Raw genomic sequence first — 18,683 nt, 5'->3', positions numbered from 1 at the left:
AAAAAAAAAAATAAAATAATTACCGCTGCGGTCAAACCATTTAAAAAAAAGATCCCCCCGTTGGAATGCTCCCTGATTAAAGTGATAAGCAACTACCGCTTCCCGCTGCAGTCCGTGACGGGGCCCTTAAGCTGTTAGCACAAAAGGGGCAAATCGAACGTGGAGGTGCTGCGTTGGCATTTTGTTCTGCGGGACACTGGTACACCGTGTATAGAGGCACAGTAGTGGGAGAGTCGCATTAACAGGGCAGATCGGAGTTCATGAAACGGAAGGAAAAAAAAGCAACAAGAGAAAAGCCTGTTTGATAGGCCGCATTCCTCCCAGCCCACGTGCCCCCGATTGACAGAACCCAACAGAGTGACCGTCTAACCGACTGTCCGGCGACCACATGGAGAGAGGAGCCCCAGGATGAGCACGTCCCATGGGTGAACACTCGTAACGATTTGTTTTTCCTGATTCCTCCCCTCGGGCCAGCTGCCCCCCTCATTTGCTCCTCCCCTGAAAATAGAAGCGTCGCCCAATGAATCCGCAATGGAGAAGGAAAGCCGCGCTCAGAAAAAAAAGAGGAAAAAAGATGAACGACAGGGAAGCGTTGGAAGCGAGGAGGGCGGGGGCCCCAACAGAGGAAGCAGTTGCGAGGAGAGCGGCCTAGATGAGGGCCCCCCTGACAATAATGACGCCTCGGACAGCCAAGACGAAATGAGTAACTTGGAGGACCTCCCAGAATACGAAAGAGAACTTATCCTCGCGAAGAGGCATGAAGAACATATGATAAAGGAACATCGGAGGATTCTCCTAAAAAAGGTGAAGCCCCAGTCGCAAGCGGAGAGAACAGATCAGGACGATGACGCCAACTATGTTGTCCATGGGGGGAAATCAGTTGTCCCTGCTCCGGGTAGTAAAGCTGCACTGGGGAAGGCGAAGAAGAAAGTTGCTCCCCCCCCGATGGAGAAAGCGGACGTGTCGGGTAGGCCCACAAAAGAAGGGGCAACAACCGGAAAGAAACAAAATAAACAGAATGTGAAGACACGAATGGGAGGTACCACTGCGAGTTCTGTCGTGGAGAAAAACCTACACAGAAGTGACGCACATGATGAGTTCAAAAAAGGGAAGGATTCCTTTCTGTCCCAGGTGCAGGAGAAAGAGGCAACCAAGCGGGAAGAAAAGGAGAAGCTTGATTACCAAACTGATGGAGTGAAGGGTGCCACAAAAGGAGACGGCGTTAAGGGGAGGCGCTTAAACAAAGTCTGCAACGACACGGAGGACTCCTCCCCGTCAGACGATTCTTCTCGTAGAAAGAAGAGCGTAAAGAAGAGAGTGAAGAAAAAGGAAACCCTACACACACAGGAGGGACTTAGCAACAATTTCGATGTCATGATCACGTCAGATGAGAGGAACGAGTTATCCTCTAATGATAAGGGGGAAAAAAGAGAAGACTGGAATAAGAAAAAGAAAGTGCTGAGGAAGGGGTCCCACCTGTATGATAGTAAACAGCCACTACGTCATAAGGGTTCCGACCCTGAGGATAGCGGTGAGAGTGGCGACAGTCGAGGTAGCCGCTATAGCCGCTACAGCCGCGACGGTGAGAAGAATAAGCGAGAACACCGCACCCCAAGTAGGAGCCTCACAGAGGATTACCATGAAGGGAATAAACTCTTCGACGATTCGAAAGACCCAATTGAGCCATACGGAGGAAAGGGAGACCCTTCTGCAAAAGAGACACAAACACCTGAACGGTTAATACAACTTTACAAAGAAGAGAAAAAAATTAAACTAGAGGTATATAAATATATGACCTACGAGATTATTACTTATTTTCAATTAAAGAAAACATTCCTCCTAGATATGAGTGAGCATATCAATTTTGTCTACCATGTCATTGGTCACTTGGTGAAGGTTAACGATGTGAATCTGATGGTTAGACTTGCCGGTGGGGAGAGAATCAAAAGTGACCCCGTTGGCAGTAACACGGTTGCCAGTAATCGAATGGGAAGCAACCCCGTTGAGGGTACCCCGCTTGTCAGCACCGCTGCCCCTGGGAAGAGTGCCCCCACGGACCAGAGGAGAAACGCGAAAGAGGTGAACCCTCCCAATGAGGAAGGAATCAACACAACAAGTAACCCGACAAACCAAAACGTTAAGAAAAAAATCTTCTTCATAACCAACGTTGTAAAGAGCGAAAACTACTTCTGCGTCGACAGACACACAAACGTGAAATTTGAACTAGCCCATTTGGACAACATGCAAAATATACTCTTCTTCACCCGAATGAAGAATCAGATGATTAAAAATAAGAGGCTAAATATAAATGAAGTAACATCGCATGATAATGCTTCCCTCTCCTATCCTGGTAGTAGTACCTTCCTCTGTGACCTGAGGAATATATCTGATCAGAAATTCAGCGTGGACGAATATAACTGCATTAAGTTATTTTCCATCGATTTACAATTTTTAAAAAATTTCCATCACTTTTTGAGAGAAAAAATTGAAGACCTAAAAAACTTTCGTTATACTGAAAGGCAAATTGAACACTTAGTGGAGATGAAGAAGAAGCAGAGCTTTCATGAGATTTTTAGCAACAGGAAGAGTCTGGACGCTGTGCCTATATCTCGTATCACTGTCCAGAGGGAAATATGTTCCATTCAGCGAGAAATCGATACGCTCAATTACGCAAAGAGGAGAGCCAACCCCCGGGACCTGCATGCCCTGTCACAACTGGGGCATCAGATTGACACGCTCACCAGGAAGAAGGACATCCTCAAGGGGCAGTTGCAGAAGACGCGAAGTAACACAAACAGAGCATCAACTCCGCGGTTGAGCGGTGAAGCGGAGCTCCATCTGCACGTCCATCTGCACGCCCGTCTGTACACCCATCTGCACGCCCCTACGTACCTCCCTCCTCATACACCTTGCACAACTTCCCCTCCATTTCAGCGAACCTCGCCCCTAACAGAACCCTGGAGGGGGTCCACCACGAGCCAGATAAAACCATCTCCAAGGAGAAGCCCCTCAGGAGCTACAGCGGCGCCCCCCTCAAGAGCTACAGAAGCGCACCCCTGATGGAGGAACTCCCCCACAAATTGCTCGGTATGCCACCTCCACCGATCGCGCGAACGAAGCATGGCACATATTATTTCCGTCACGTCTGCTGACCCACGAGGGATTGGGGATTGCTCCCTCCAAATTGCTTCATCCAAATTGCCCCCTCCATATTGCCCCTTCACAGGAGTGGAAGAACGGAGAGGCATCTCCCGACTGGCGAATTACATACACGAGGAAAAAAAAAGCTTTATCAATTTTGTCACGGGAAAGTTCGCTGATCTGCCTCTGGACGTGCACAACAAAATTGTCAGCCACTTTCTGCTCGGCTGTCTGCAGAGGGAACAAGTAAAAAAAAGAAAGAAAAAAGAAGAGAGAAAAAGAAGAGTATCCATAGAGGCACATCCATGTCCTTCCTTCCACACACTAGTCTGCCTTCTCCGCTGACTGTTTCCTCATGTACCATCGTAACGCTTGGGGACCATTTCACTGCCATGTCTTCCTCACCGCTATATCACCTCTCCCCATGCCCGCGCTTCCCCTTTAGGCCTATTTGGACAATCCGCCGGCGGACAGTTCCGAGGAAGGATCAGAGGAAGAATCGGGAGAAGACTACCATCTCTTCGGGGGTAACAAATGACGAAGAAAAAAGGGGCCGACCAAAGTGGGCGCAAAAGTCCGCCCAAAAGTGCGCGCAAAAATTCGCACACATGAACCTATGTAACATGTGTAACATATTGTGTTCCCTCATCCGCGGTGACCCCGGCGCCCATTCCCTGCATCTCCCCTTCAGTGAACATCGCTAGTCGTGTAACTCCCTTCGAGGAGCTCAAGCGGAAGAATTTTAACTGACGACGGGGGCTGGCTGCGCCAGACAAAAACAGGAAAGGAGCAACAAGAGGACAGAGGGGGTATATATTCCCCTGAGATGGGGTGCCATATCCCAGAGGACATTCCACCCCATCGGATCATCCTAAGGAGAGACTCCAACTGAGAGATGTGCACCCCTCTCCTCAGACAAATTAGTCATTTAAAAAATGCGTCAACTTGGAACAGATCGCAACTGTGGACAGGGGGAGGTCAGACACGCGGATGACATAGTCCAAGGGGAAACACTCAGATTCGTTTCTCGAAATGGATTCGATAAAGTGTGTCAGATCAAAGGCGGCGGACAGAGAAAGGAAAAATGAATAGTCGTTTTTTGTCTCCTTTATCTTCTTCGATAGTTTTTTAACATCGGCGGGAAAACCCATGTTTGAAATTCCAATGCACCTGAACGGGGCAGATAAAAAAGGGGAGCACAAAATAGATAGCGTCGCGACTAACCACGTGACGGCAGTTGCAAGTTATTTGTCTCTCTCTCCCTGTATGTCCCTCTTTTTTTTTTCTTTTCCTATCTGTCTCTTTTTTTTTCTTTTCCTATCTGTCTGTTTTTTTTTCTTTTCCTATTTGTCTCTTTTTTTTTTCTTTTCCTATTTTTCTCTTTTTTTTTCTCTCTGGCGCCCGCATCTTACACGGAGGACCCCACGTAGCGCTTGACCGGGTGGGGCAGGACCTTCAGGAGGGGACGCCCGTCCGGGTCGAGCACGACATTCCGCAGCATCAGATTTAACATGACCTTCTTAAAAAGGGAAAAACTTCGAGGCACTCGAAATGATGGAGACACAAAAATTAGTAACCCGTTAAGTGTATGTACATATATCTGCAGCCTACCCTTTTTGTTAAGAATACTGTCTCGTAAACATAGCAAAGTGAAAAAAAGAATATCCAGCCGTACGTTCCTGAGCTTATTTTCTATTGCTTCCACTTTGGCCCTGAGGAAGACCTTCTCCTTTGCACTCCTTGCACCAGACATTAAATCTTGCACAGTCTCCAATTTTTTCTCCAGAAATGACATGTGCTCATCGGCATTTATAACGCACTTTCTGTTTCTTATGCTTGTAACAGCGAGGGGGGAGAACAGAAGGAAGATCTTAAAAACGCCTTCTTCATGCTCACCAGCTGCCATGTGATGCTCATCAGCGGGTGCGTCCCTGCCAACCTCTTCCTTCCCTTCGGAGGAGTCCAATGTGTCTTTCTTATCAACGTTTGGATCTTCTCCCTTTTTGAGATGATTCATATACTCCACGTAATCCATGGTGGGCTGCTGGTCACTGTTAATACGGGGCTGCTTCGAACTTGTCTCCTCTGCATGGTTCATTTGCCCCATGGGGGCTTCTCCCTCGCTCGCCGCTGAGCTGTCGTTGTCGTAGTAGTACGCGTCTCTAAATGTGTGGGGGGAGTTTTCATTGTCCTGGCTGCCGTCTTGGCCGCCGCCCTCGCTGCCCCCCTCCATGGTGGCATGATTACCATACTGATTGGCCGCGTCCCCAACGGATATCCCCCCATAGGGGTACCACCTTTCTGCGCCATTTCTGCTTTTTCTTCCCCCCCCATAGAGACCACCCTGGTGCTTTCCCTTTCCAGCTACTCCTCGCATGTTGCCACTTCGATGACTGTTTCGGAACATGCTACTATTAAACCTGCGATGGGCTGCTTTCCCCTTCGTTAGGGGGTTATGACACTTCCGGTTGCTGCCTGCGCCCCATTCCGTCTCCTCTGCCCCTTTTCCTTCCCCATTTGGTCTTCTTTTCTGTTTTCCCATCTCCTTCTCCACCTTGTGAGAACCACCTTCTCGCGTCCCTCTAATTACATGTTTACCATCCGTTGATTTTTTGTTCCCCACGGCTGCCTTTCTTTGCATTGAAAATTTCCCTTCCATGGTGACATCAATCTGTCATTTTGTAAAGAATGATACTTTTTTTTGGTGACTCTCCCCCAATGACACGCAGTAGAGTTTGGTTCGACTTGCCGTAGGGAGAGTGTTCCGATTTGGTTTCGCTGCTGTCTCGTAAACGGGGGAATTTTTTCTTTGTTTTTTTGTTCCTTTGCCTCCACGTTTACCCTCACTCTGTTATCCCCGGACGGATGATAGTTGTGCTCTGGTCTGTTGGCAGATGCAGGGGCTGCGGCATTCGACAGAGAGTTGCTTCCGTATGCAGTCTCTCCCACTTTTGTGAATAGGAAAAACTACTCGCTGCACTTGATTTAAAAGCGGCAGTATAAAAGAAAAAAAAGCTATCCAGCAAAATTAATGCATACCAGGGTAATTCTTCCATTTTTTTTCTCTTCCCGCCCGTTTAAACAAACACTTTGTAGAAAAGGATAAAACAAATAAATCCACCACGCGGTTGTTTGTGCCGATCACTTTGCTGTAACCGTCGCCGTGGCAAATGCGACTCTTTTTTTTTTTTTACCTTGCAGGGTCAGGCAAAGGTACCCATTTCGTATGAACAGAAAAAAAAAAAAAAAAAAAGCAACCCATTGTTGAGTTTATCATTTCCCACTTTTCCCATTTGGCATACGGCCTCAAACGAAACGTCTCTTCTTCCCACCAGAGGGGGCAAAAACATAGGAAGAGCTACTTTTTTATAAACTGCTGAATTGGTGAAAAGTAGTTACAATTTTTGCAATCCTACCCCAAATTTGGAGCAAACCACTGTGCTTAAAAATACGGCCATGATGCACAAAAAGAGAGGAGTGACACTGCGCTCGCCAGAAGATTGAAATTTTTTTCATCACCTAGGTTAAGAAATAAAAAAGGGTAAAACGAAATAGGGATAACTCAAGAAGGTACAGGAAAATACGACAAGATAACGTAAAATGAAGTGCCCTCTCCAATCCGCAGCTTGTAACCTGTGTTTTCGCCAATCCCCAGCTGCCAACATTGTTCCCCCTCCAAAATGAAGAAGAGAAGCCTCTTTTCAAGTAACAACCGCCACATAAAGAATAAAAACTACCTTCGGAAGAAAAACAAATACTTCACTGACCAGAAATTTCTTCGAAAATTTAAAAAGTTTGCGAAATCGGATGAGCCAAAGAAGGAGATAGTTCGCACTGACCCCATAAAGGACTTCTTCTTCACGCCGGAGCGGGCCCACCGGGATGCACAGCCAGGGGAAAACACACAAGAGGGGGAAGAAGAAGAGCAGGGTCCAGACAGGGAACCTACCCATGGAGGAGACGACAGCCAAGACGACCAAAGGGAGGAGGATTCTCCAATAATCACAAACCGAAACAACAGCGGGATACATCCCCTACGTGGAAAGAAAGGAAAAGGGAGTGGTACGAAAAGAAACACTCCTGCTGCATCGCAGGAACGTCCCAAGGACAAGGGCGAGGAGGATACCCAGACACAGCACTACAAGAACAAGCACGGGAAGCATGGAAAATCTGTGTATAGCAAAGAAATTAACATAGTTTCTCTGAAAAAGAAAGAAAGAGAGTTGTACCTGAAGGAGAAAGAAGCGGCAATCCAGAAAAGTGAACAAGAGAGGAAAAAAAAAAAAATGATAAGAATTAAAAAGTTTAAAAAATTAAATAAAAAAACAAAAAGGGGTCAGCCAATCATGAAAAATTTGATAAATCATTTGTTAAAAAAGATATGATTTTTTCTTTTTTTTTTTGAACCTTTTTAGTTGTCCCATGAAGAGTAAAATCCTCACGTCGACATAGTTTCCCCCCCTCCCCTTCTTTTCTTTTTTTTTTCTCGCATCATCAGTCCTTTTTACAGCCACTGCGCAGTATGTCCACCTCCCTTTCCAGTGGAAAGTTTTTGTGTCCATTTTGTTTTAGTTTTGCACTCCGCCTTTGCGCGTCCGTTTAAAAGGCATTTCCCCTTGACGCCGCGTCTGCCACGTTTGCAACTTCTTCCCATTTGAATAATACCAATGGGCGACGTTACGAGGGGTAGCCTCACGCGGACGGTACATGCACTTATGTAGGAGTGCATGTAAACTCGCCGCACCCTCTGGTGCATCCCTTCCATGAAGTTTTATATTTTAAAAAGAAAAAAAAAGTTAGCCGAAATGGTAACTCTCACAAACGTGTTATTAAATTTAATTATATACAACAGAAAAAAAAAAAAGAAAAAAATACCCTGTGTAACAAATGGTGTGTACAAAGAGGCAGACGTATGAACAGCACGAGGGGTCAAACAATATGTTGGGGGGTTAAAACAAAAACAGAAAAAGAAAAACCTCTTTTTGGTTCTTCGCAACATACATCGCGACATGCGTGGGCACCCCTTTACGGGGCGAACTTGGATTGTCAACCCGCATCTACCTGCCATTTCGCCCCTTCGCTTGTTTCTTTTTCTTCCCATTTTTTTTCACTTTATCCTTGTTCTTCTTCTGCTCCGACATCCTGAGCTCCCGTTCCCACTTAAGCATCTTCATCTTGCGCAACTCGACGATTGCCTTCCTGTTCGTGTTCTTCGTGGAGAGGCTCTCCATCTTGACGGCGCCGCCCTCACTGATGTAGATGATGGGCACGAGGAACACTTTCCTGCGGTGGAAGAAGGGGAGAGAAAAATGAACACATATCCAAGTGTACGAAGATGCAAACCTAGAAATGTACCCATTCGCATCCACACGCCGCTGTGCGAGCGGAGGGGGTCCTTTCTACTGCCTAACCTGAGGAACGATCTCAATTCGTTATTGTTGGTTGCCACAAAAAACTTCTTCTCGTTGTTATTTTTTACTAAATCGATTATGCATTTCATTGAATCGGAAAGCTCGACTTGCCACTCGGTCTCTCCATCATTTTGCGCTTCCGCTGTTTGGGGGCCCTCCCCCTTGGGTGTATCATCCCTTTTGGGTGCTTCCTCCTCGGTTGCTTCTTCCACCTTGGGTGCTTCCTCCCCCTTGGATGCTTTCCCCTCGCCTGGATGCCCCCTCACATTACACACACTGTCAAAGTTGTGAGTCACGGAAACCTCATTTTCGAAAAACTTCTTCACCGAAAAGGGAGAGTTCCTTTCATTATTCATCTTTTTTAAAAACATGTCAAGAGAGCATCTCACATTATCACCATTGTGGTTGCACTTGTAATGAGTTATTTTCCTAATTCCGTAGGCCGTCTCTTCGTTATGTGTTTTTTTGGCGGAGGTGGAGATGCATCTTGTGGTCATGAGGATCAGTTGCCTGTTTACTAATTTAGCTAGCTCTTCTTTGATGGGAATCTTGTGGACAATACAGAGGTGGATGAAGGTCTCATCGACGATCACCTTGATGGGGTCTGAAACTTGCAGCAGCGAGAAGCACGTGACGAGTTTTTTTTTGAAGTCCTTCTTTCTGTCGAGCTTCATGTTTCCACACGGGGAAAGGGGGTCAAGTCAGCACGTAATGACTATACATATATATATATATATGCATATATCTACCTAGGAACCTATTTGTGAGATTTCCTGTAAGAGTGGGTACCCTTTGTCGACGCTTCTTCCCCTTTCCGCGTTGTGGATAATTTGGGTTAACCGTTCAGCTGCTCGCAGGTAACACCCCGCCGTGCGGACATGTCGAATTACTTTTCCGCGTTGGCAGACGTGATGCTTCTGTCCCCCCTTGGACGTTGCACAGATAGGTATACCTACAAAAATATCCTTACGGTGTCGCTACAAACACGTGTATTGTATGCACAATAGGAACCTGTTCCATGGCAAGTTTGCTAAGGCCGCTCAACTCAACTGAACTTCTTGGGGATAAAATAGATCGGAGTGAACTCCCCCCCCAGCCGAAGTGGCTTCCTCGCTATGCTGCTTATTTAATTTGCTAATTCGGGGGAACGACACCAACTCTCTTCTGCTTCTTCTGCTTCCAAACGGAGGAACCAATTTTCAAACTGATTAACAAATAAAAAAAAAAGAAAAAAAAAAACCTCCTATATTACTGCTACTACTACCACTATGTACCTCTCAGGGGCCTGCGTGGGAAAATTTTGTGACAATACTTTTTGGTCAAATTTGCCTGGCCTATTCTTATTAAAAAAAAAAAAAAAAAAAAAAAAAAAAAAAAAAAAAAATCCGGGGGTTTTTTTGGCCCGAAGAGGGTTTTTTTTTTTTTTTTTTTTTTTTTTTTTTTTTTTTCTCCAACATGTTCCATCATATACATATAATGTGGGGAATATTTCCAAAACGATCAATTTGTTAATCTGTAAAAAGTTTGTAATTTCCAATTTGATGAGGGAACATACCCGTTTTTAATTTTTTTTTTTTTCCTTTTTTTGTCGTAATTTTAACTGCATCCCCTGGAAAAATCATTCCAAGCCAAGCAGCTATTTGTTAACTTCCCCAAATGAACGATCGAGTTGTACCTGCCAGTTAACGAGAAAAGTAACAGACCTGGGAGAAAAGCCAAGTTGCATAGAAGCAGCTACTTGTAGTTCTGACCAGAGGGGGGATCCATGCCTCCCCCATGCACATTTTTTGAGGCAGCGGAAGGGCAGGAAGTACACCTATTCTTATCGTCAGGGGGGGAAAAGTTAGAAGCACTTTTTTTTTCTTTCTTTTTAACCAAATCCAGTAGAATAAACAGAGGGGGGAACCTTTTCTGGGAAGGACCATAACATGTATGTGCATTGGTGCGTCTCCCAAGTGGACGCCTAACCATACCTGTGAATTGGAAAATAGTCCTTTATATGTGTAGTTCTTCCCGCGGGGGGTGATGCCGAATGTTTGCAACGGAGGAAGCAGCCTTGAGAGGTGGAACAAGAGAGCGGCTGAATGGATCGACTAATCGATCAGCTAGCCGATTAATCGTTATCCCTTCTCGGTTAACCTCCATCCGTTTACCCGATTGATGGATCCGGCGATGCATCGATGATTTGCTGTCCCCTCACGCGCAACCAACCCGGGAAGGACCTCTCTGCGCAGCAGCACAGCCTCTTCGGTAGAAGGCACTCTCGTAGGGCGCGCCTTCAAGGGAGCGATAATCCAACTTCCCCTCAAACGGAATACAACGGATGATAACCTTGCGTGGTAGAGGGTGAGCAAGTAAGACAACTCCTGCTTAGAAGCGGGTCTCCACATTGAAGCGATTCTCTCCTTTGAAGTGCTACGCCGCTTTGAAGCAAATAGCCTCATCGGAACGATATCAGGGACTCCTCTAAGGATGAACGACGAGGAGGTCAGTACGCCCCAGGGGGAAAACCTTGACAAAGCGGGAATGCAAAGCGGAGGCGAACTCGGAAAAGACGGCGTAACGGATCAAGGCGGCACCCAAGGGAGAGATGAGTTAAACGGACCATCGAGCATGATGAAGCAGGAGGAGGACGGAACTGGCAAGGAAAAAACCAATCCAGGAGAGGACCCCCTCGACCCTACTCGCAGCAACGCGTGCACAGCTTATGATAACAAAAGAATAGAGTTACCCATCATGGAGGAGCACCCAAATGGGATATGCCAATTCGACACTGAGGAAAATTACCCCCAGAGAAAAGACCAATCAAATAACGTGGAGGTTGAAGAAGGTCCAACCGGTAATAACTCCATTGATAATAGTTCGCTCTACGTGAGCCACCGTGCGGATGTGAGGATAAACCATGTGGATATCAGTCAAATGGGGGAACCTTCCAGGGCAGAATGGATAGAGCCAAATGGTGAAGAAGGAAAGGGGGGTATTCCCCTGAACGGGGCGACCAACGGGGAAGGCGGAGCAAAGGCTGAACAAATGAATCCGTCAGAAAAGCTCCCTGCGGATGCGAATATGGAGCCAAGTGACGGCACAGTGAAGCAGCCGCTGCAAATGCAACCGGTCTGCATGCGGCCGTCGAACACCTTCCTGCGAAACATCGTAAAGAAAAAATCCGCTAACACGAAAAATAGCATCCACAATTTGAATTTTGCAAATGTGAATTCGATGACCTTCGATCCGGGCTACTCTAGCAAAGGGGCAAAGCTTCCTGTCGGTGGGTCGGGTGCACCTACGTGTGACGGGTCAGCGATCAAAAATACTCAGCTGCCAAGTGGAGGCACCATGACATACTCCAATGACATTGTGGAGGAAGACCTCCATCATATTTACACTCTCCTAAATGGGGAGCTAACCAGGTCGCCAGACAACGATAAAGAGATTCATCGAGTGAAGGACGAAATTATTAGTCTGCATAGGAACAACCCAACTGAAGTACTCACCCTGGAACGGTGCTATTCCAGTGTAAGAGCGAATAGGAAGCTAATCGATGTTCTGTTTGGCTTGCTAGGAGGTGATACTGTGTGGAGTCATACCAAATGGGACTCTCCCTTCAGCCAGGGAGCGCCACTGGATTATTTAACCTACGAATCGGTTAACAGTATGCATCAGGGGTGGAGACAAGACGTTGCAAGTTTGGGGGCAGCCCAGAGGAGCGTCCTCCCGTTGAACCAGATTGACCGATCAGCTAGCCACGAAAGGGGAGTTAGCCAAAACGGAGAAACGGAAGAAAAGAAGAAAAAGGAAGACATTGCCAGCTTCGCTGCGAGTCAGTATGCCAACATGACGGGGCAGCCACTGACCACTGGGGGGGCAGTAGTAGTACCAAGAGGAAAGGCCGCCGCCAATCAGTGGAATGTTCTCCCCCCTCAGGAACCGCATACCCAGGGGGGATTAGACACATGGATTTCCCCCCCTGCCATGATGTACGGCAAGCAGGGCGAGGCAGAACGGACGGTGGGTGCCACCCCATGGGTAGCAAGCGGAATGAAGGACTATACCCCCCATGGGAACATCTTCCCCTGGTTAAACCAAAATGTGCAAACAAAGAATGAAAAATGTAGAGGAAGCCCCCTCGACGTAAATCATTACAACCCCCTGTCAGAGGGAGGAAAAAACTCCATGGAGTGCAATAACACCGGGGAAGCATCTCGACCAAATCAGCCCCAACAGCCGGAGCATCCAGTGAGCAACTTATACACATGTGTAGGCTGCAAAAAGGTGTGCACTCACGTGTACTACATTCTAAAACCGAACAACATCAAGAAAATCTCCTACGGAGTTCTGGATAAATGTGTCTGGTGCAGTGTCTGTTTCAATTCGAGTAAGTACCCGAGCATCCTAAACAGATCAAATTTCGTCAAAGTGAACGTACCATACAGCTTTCCTTCCAACGATTGGACTGTTACTGAGATGGAGAAACTCATCGATGCCATTGGCAAGTATAAAAATAACTGGGAAAAAATCAGTCAATCGGTAGGCACCAGAAGTCCATATGAATGTGTCTTTAAATTCACCTCCATGCCACTCTCCAATCCATACTTCGACATCGACAATCTTCTTAATATCAACAATGTGTCGTTGAAATCGTTTAAACAGAATAATACTCTCCTGTCTCTACTCTCCTTCATTTGCAATTATATCAGCCCGTACATCGGGGCCTACGCGGCGAAGAAAATCGTAGACTTCATTCTTAATAAACAGCGAGAGTGCGTCGCCAGGGTAAAGGAGCGCGAGGAGAAGGAGCAGCACATGAAGAAAGAGCAGTGGGAGAAGAGGGAAAACCCGGAACTTCAAACGGGGGAAATCAAGATAGGGAGTCTCCAAGCCGGACAGTCTGGGGGGAGACAACCCCGTTGCGAAGACCTCTCCCCAGCTGAGGAGCCAAAGGGGGAAGATCCAACTGAAGCAAATTCGACTGCCGAGAAGCTGCCAGACGTCATCCCTGCAGAAGGAGCCCCCGAAGGGAAGGCGCACGAAGAGGGAGAAGCGAAGGGCCTGGGAGCCATCGCCGAGGAGCAGCACCAGGATATTTCCAACACGGGCAACCAGGGGGCAGCCCCGATTGTGACAGAAGCGGCAAACGCGACGGGGGCAGAAGTGTCAAACGCGGCAGAAACAGCTGAAGCAGATACAGCTAAAGCAGATACAGGAAACCACCAAATGAGCAGGAGCGCCAAGATTGAAGCCGAAAGAGACGACCCGAGCTTCCCCCCCGGTGGCAACCTTGACTTCGTACCACTCAACATTAACCCCCCGCCAAAGGACAGTGCCCCCTCCACGTACATACTCAATGAGAAGGACATGCAGGAAATACACAACACAATTATTAACGCCTCGAAGAAGAGGGCCCGCGAGCTCGCAGAACTCGAGAGGCACAACATTAGGAAGCTGCTGAAGGAGCTCGCCCTGATAAGCACCAGGAAGGTGAAGCTAAAGCTAGAGCAGTACCAGTATCTGCAAAATTATTTTGACATACAGAATCGGCAGATGGTGAGTTGGGAGGCCAGACACACTATGCCAAATGGAGCGGCTGCTGGGGGGGCGATAACTTCTTCGTTCCCATTGGGGACCCCCCCGTCCCCCCCCTATATCGTCTATCCGCCTGCACCGCATCTTAGGTGTACCGCGCAATGTGCGCAAGGTCAACGGTGCTTCATTTGAAGTTCTTTATTTTTTTAACTTTTCCTTTTAATTTTTGCTTCTAATTTTTTTCCCTTGTTTCCCCGTCAGGAGCGGAAGAGAGCGCGCCACGGCGATGAAGAGAGGACGGAAAAAAACGAACAAAAAAACGAGGCAAACGGACAAAGCGAACAGAATGAAGAAAATTGGAAGCATCCACAGAGTGAGCAGATTGGGCAGGATTCACACGACGCGCTGGATGGGCAGAGTCAAAGGGAACTGCTCGGACAGACTGAGCCGCAGGCACCAGACGAGAGCCAAATGGCGCTGTAATTTTGCAAAGCCCTCGCGGTGTGCCGATTTGTTACTTTTTTTAACGCATATGTGGTGTATGCCTCGAATTGAGGGTGCGTCCGTGGCGAGGGGGACGTAGGGAACACCTGTGGAGGGTGTCCTTCGCGCCGTTAGCGGTTCTCTGTGCCGCCTCCTCCGCTGCACCAACACGTTAGACCAACACGTTAGACCAACACGTTAGACCAACACGTTCCACCAATTTACCAAACAGGGTGAACCTTTCAAACCGATTTAAAAGCACAAAAAAGTATGCCTGTGGCCGAGTTATTGGAAGCGCGTCCGCGGAGGGATAATCCTCCCCCTACTTACCACCAACATTTCTCGCCCAACACGCTAATCGAAGTATGTCTTCACCACGCCAAGACACCTCGGGCAGAGGAGTTCCCCTTCAAAGGGGCTGACCGTTCCGTACATCCAGCACCTGCGTCGGGGAGTAGTAAAAAGAGAGAAGCGGGGTCCATGTGGGGTGGCGGCGTAGATTGGCGGCGTAGATTGGAGGCATAAATTGGAGGTGTAGGTTAGCCCCTCATTCTGGCCGCTCCCTCACCTGCTGCACTTGGACCCATCGGATTTGGCGATCCCCACGCTTATGTAGACCTTCTTGGAGGCGCTCCCCGCGCGAAGCATGTCGTGGAAGGGGTCCTCCTCAGTTTGGCCCCCCCGCAACAGCTGGTCCACCTCTTCACACCGTTGTGGGGGTGCCTCCCCCGCCGGAAGAAGTGGAATCCTGTACGTGCGGAACGATGGGTCTCTCTTCTGCAGCTCCGTTATGTCTTCACATAGGACAACGTTGGAGACGTTAAAGAGAAAGCGAAGGTCATCATGGTTATTAAAACTGGACAGTGGATTGGACGTTTTCAAAAAATGCTTTATCAGAGTGATTATCTCTTCGCTGTCTGAATGGAGATAAACTATTCCCTCGAGAGAGTTTGACAAAAATGTATTCATCTGTTTATGCACAAAATATCTTATCAAGAAAAGGGTTTCCAAATGGACGTCTTTTCTCTTTTTAATGGTTGGCATTTCGCAAAAGAAAAGTGACTTCGGCTTCTGTGATTTCCTTTTTTGAAGGGGAAGATTTCCAAGCCTCTCCCCCTTTAAGGATAGCAGCCTGCCGTACACGTCCTCACACAAGTGGGGGACGACGGGGGCAAGCACCTTGAGCATGTCGACCAGCACGCTGTGAAGAATCTTCTGACAGTTTATCCTGCTCAGGGAGGTCCTCTCATGTACGTACAGTCTATCCTTGCAGTAATCAAGGTATATAGCCAAATTGCGATTAACAAAATTGAGTGCATGTTTCATGAGAAGCTGCAATTGAAATTTTGTGTAAGCCTCCAAACAGCATCCAATCATATCGTTCTTTTTGGACAATATATATTGGTCCATCATCTGGAGGTCTTCTCTCCCCTCCACTTTCACGTCGGAAAAATCCATATCGTGCAGATTGTTCAGTAAAAATTTAAATGTGTTATAAAGCTTCAGGTAAATATGCTTATTTATGTCTTCCAAAATTTGGGGACTTATTGACACATTTCTGTTCACGAAATTGTAACAGCAGACCCACAGCCGCACGATGTCCGCGTTGAAGTATTTTCCACCGTGGGGGGTGTTCCTTCTTGAGGGGGTGTTCTTTATCTGGGTTGCCTCGGTTAGCGGCTTCCTCCCCGTGACACCGCCTTCCCTGGAAGCTCCTCCCGTGGAAGCTCCTCCCGTTGAAGCTACACCACTTGATACGGCGTCAGCAGTGCTACTGCGGCTCGCCATCTGCGGGAACAATTTACGGGGGGAGACCACATTGTTGAGACTTTTGCTCAGCTTCACGTTGTTGGCATCCACGACGTAGTTATGTACGATGATGTTGCTGATGGGGAGGGAGGCAGACACGTTTGGGTCGGCGTCTGGGTCGGCAGTTGCATCCGAAGTCGCATCCGCGTTTCGCTCCCCATTTGGCCCCGCATCTTCCCCCACCGCACCCCTCCTCCTGTGAACACCGTTCAGGAAGAAGTAGATAAAGAAGAAGGACTGGAACCACCCCCTTATCTGGTCCACCCCCTCGCAGCACAGGTGTATGCCCATATCCTTCACGAAAGAGAAGTCTCCCCCTTTTTGCTCCTTGCCCGGATGGACAATCTGGCTGGCACTTCCCACCTTGTAGTAATTTCTCTTACTTCTCAGTCGCTTCATTAGCCGCTCATACATTACTTCGGGATTGAATATTTTCCTTTTCCTCATTATATCGTTCAGGAGGTTCTTCTCGTTGGCGGCCCCCGGATGGCCTCCCCCCTCGTTCGCCCTCTCCATCTCGTCATACACATCGTATATGTTAAAAAAGGGGGCATCATCACTGCGGGTGGTTTTACCTAACAAGGCAGCTGCGCCTTTTTTGCCCCTCCCATGAGGGACCAACCTTCTAAGGTACTCATTAAAGAGAATGTGCCTGCACATGTGCATAACGTAGAGGTACGAAACGGAGGAGTCAAACCAGACGTCCATGATCTGCTGGCAGAAGCTTACTCGGCGGAATGCCACCTTGGAGTCCCCACTTAGGAGTAAATCCCTCAGGGGGATGTTCACCCCCCAGTACTTCTGCCTGCTGATGCACCACTCATTTCGATTCTCAATTGTCTTTATTAAGGCGTCCTTCACATGATCATTCACAAACTTTATCCTCCTAATGCTCTCATAAAATAATTTCTCCTGCTTTATCTTCTCTATGTCGACGTAAATTTGGAGAAGAGATTTGATCTGCACCGGCGTGTGAGATCGCCAGTCATATGTGTAGAGGTGTTCATAGGGGAAATGAAACAGGACATGGTCATGAAAGGCATAGTAAAGGAGCAGGTGGATGTCCCCCTGGTTTATGTTGATTTTTGGGGGGGGTCCCATGCCGCTACGTAGGAGGTTGCTAAGAAGAGGGTTCCTCTTCCCCTTAGCCGATACCGCTTCCCGCCTTATCAGCTCTGCGTTTCTTTGGCAGTTTTGGCGGACCACCTCTGCGTACTCCTCCTTCAGGTCGTCATTCTGGTCGATCACGTTTTCCTCCACGGAGGTGGCTTCTCCAATGTGGGCACCTTCTCCAATATCGCGAATCTTCCCAATGTTCTCCATTCCTGCGAGACAGTCCATTACCGTCCCCCGCCGCCGCTTCTCCTCCTTGTAGTGCTCCCCGGTGAGGTGCACCTTCTGCAGCTCATTATTCTGATAGTACACGCTGTAATCCGCAAACCCATGTGAAGGGGCCACATGCACAATGCCAGAGCCGAAAGACTCATTAATTTCATTTTTCGACACGAGGACAAAAGGACTAGCCACTTGGTTCACAAAGTTGAGGTAAGTACACGTGGCCAGTTCCTTCCCTTTGATGGTTACTACTTTTTTCACCTTGAGAATCTTGTCCTCCTTGGAGTAATATTTCTTTAAATAATCGAGGAACATGTCTAGTGACTTGTCACAGATGAGGAAAAAAAGGGACTCTCCTTTTTCAAACGTCATCTTGACAATGTCGTATGGATACTCCGCATGAATCAGCAGACACTTGTTGTTAAAGATGGTGTACATTTGGGTGGTAAACACGAGAACCTTCAGCTTCTTCTTTATCATTTCCTTCGCTCGATGTAGCAACTTTGTTAGTGCTTCCTCCTTGGGGGGGGAACCCAAGCTGATGCGAAGCATATCCACTTCGGGATCTGTCACCTGATCTGCTTCTTTCTGATCTGCCACCTCCTCATCCCCCACTTGAAGCATCTCCCTAATCAGTTCGTTCTCCACACTGGCCCCCAACATTTTCAGAGCTAAGGAGTCACTCACCCTGTGCAGATCGAAGAAAAAGTAAAACGAGTTGCAGATCCTCTTTTTGTAGATAATCTCACTGTCTGACAGCACCGTCTGCGTCGCGTAGCTGTGGTATATGGGTCGGTTGCTCACGTATATGTGCTTCTGCGATGGGGAGGAACGGGAAGGGAAGGAAATGATGAGTGGTGTGCAGCAACTGATGAGTGGGGTGCTAAATTCGGGGAAGCTACATGGAGGAAGCTACATGGGGGACGCTACATGGAGGAAGCTACATGGGGGACGCTACATGGGGGAAGCTACATGGGGGAC

At 47.8% G+C, this 18,683-nt stretch overlaps 6 protein-coding genes across 6 annotated transcripts in view; 3 read left to right on the top strand and 3 right to left on the bottom strand.

The window, feature by feature from the left end:
• Positions 1-531: 531 nt before the first annotated feature.
• Positions 532-3,679, top strand: C922_00800 (hypothetical protein; the record flags this gene model as incomplete). The annotated part of the gene is made up of 4 exons (XM_008816412.1): positions 532-2,785; positions 2,935-3,087; positions 3,227-3,387; positions 3,587-3,679. The coding sequence occupies 4 exons, from the start codon at positions 532-534 to the stop codon at positions 3,677-3,679; spliced, it is 2,661 nt and encodes an 886-aa protein (XP_008814634.1).
• A 382-nt stretch (positions 3,680-4,061) lies between these two features.
• Positions 4,062-5,800, bottom strand: C922_00799 (hypothetical protein; the record flags this gene model as incomplete). The annotated part of the gene is made up of 3 exons (XM_008816411.1): positions 4,062-4,311; positions 4,554-4,660; positions 4,817-5,800. The coding sequence occupies 3 exons, from the start codon at positions 5,798-5,800 to the stop codon at positions 4,062-4,064; spliced, it is 1,341 nt and encodes a 446-aa protein (XP_008814633.1).
• Positions 5,801-6,821: 1,021 nt separating this feature from the next.
• C922_00798 (hypothetical protein) lies at positions 6,822-7,526 on the top strand (the record flags this gene model as incomplete). The annotated part of the gene is made up of 1 exon (XM_008816410.1): positions 6,822-7,526. The coding sequence occupies one exon, from the start codon at positions 6,822-6,824 to the stop codon at positions 7,524-7,526; it is 705 nt and encodes a 234-aa protein (XP_008814632.1).
• A 672-nt stretch (positions 7,527-8,198) lies between these two features.
• On the bottom strand, positions 8,199-9,226 carry C922_00797 (hypothetical protein; the record flags this gene model as incomplete). The annotated part of the gene is made up of 2 exons (XM_008816409.1): positions 8,199-8,424; positions 8,553-9,226. The coding sequence occupies 2 exons, from the start codon at positions 9,224-9,226 to the stop codon at positions 8,199-8,201; spliced, it is 900 nt and encodes a 299-aa protein (XP_008814631.1).
• A 1,798-nt stretch (positions 9,227-11,024) lies between these two features.
• On the top strand, positions 11,025-14,558 carry C922_00796 (hypothetical protein; the record flags this gene model as incomplete). Its single annotated transcript, XM_008816408.1, has 2 exons — positions 11,025-14,096; positions 14,337-14,558. The coding sequence occupies 2 exons, from the start codon at positions 11,025-11,027 to the stop codon at positions 14,556-14,558; spliced, it is 3,294 nt and encodes a 1,097-aa protein (XP_008814630.1).
• Positions 14,559-14,912: 354 nt separating this feature from the next.
• C922_00795 (hypothetical protein) overlaps positions 14,913-18,683 on the bottom strand; it is a gene marked incomplete at both ends in the record, with an annotated part of 5,540 nt that continues 1,769 nt past the window's right edge. Inside the window, 2 exons of the mRNA XM_008816407.1 lie at positions 14,913-15,000; positions 15,127-18,518. Coding sequence (XP_008814629.1) covers positions 14,913-15,000; positions 15,127-18,518 — 3,480 coding nt within the window. The remainder of the gene's footprint in view (positions 15,001-15,126; positions 18,519-18,683) is intronic.

This window comes from Plasmodium inui (assembly GCF_000524495.1).
Source record: "Plasmodium inui San Antonio 1 unplaced genomic scaffold supercont1.2, whole genome shotgun sequence".
NCBI lineage: Eukaryota > Apicomplexa > Aconoidasida > Haemosporida > Plasmodiidae > Plasmodium > Plasmodium inui.
Note: the sequence above shows the minus strand (reverse complement) of the source record. Positions and strands in the feature narration are given on the sequence as shown.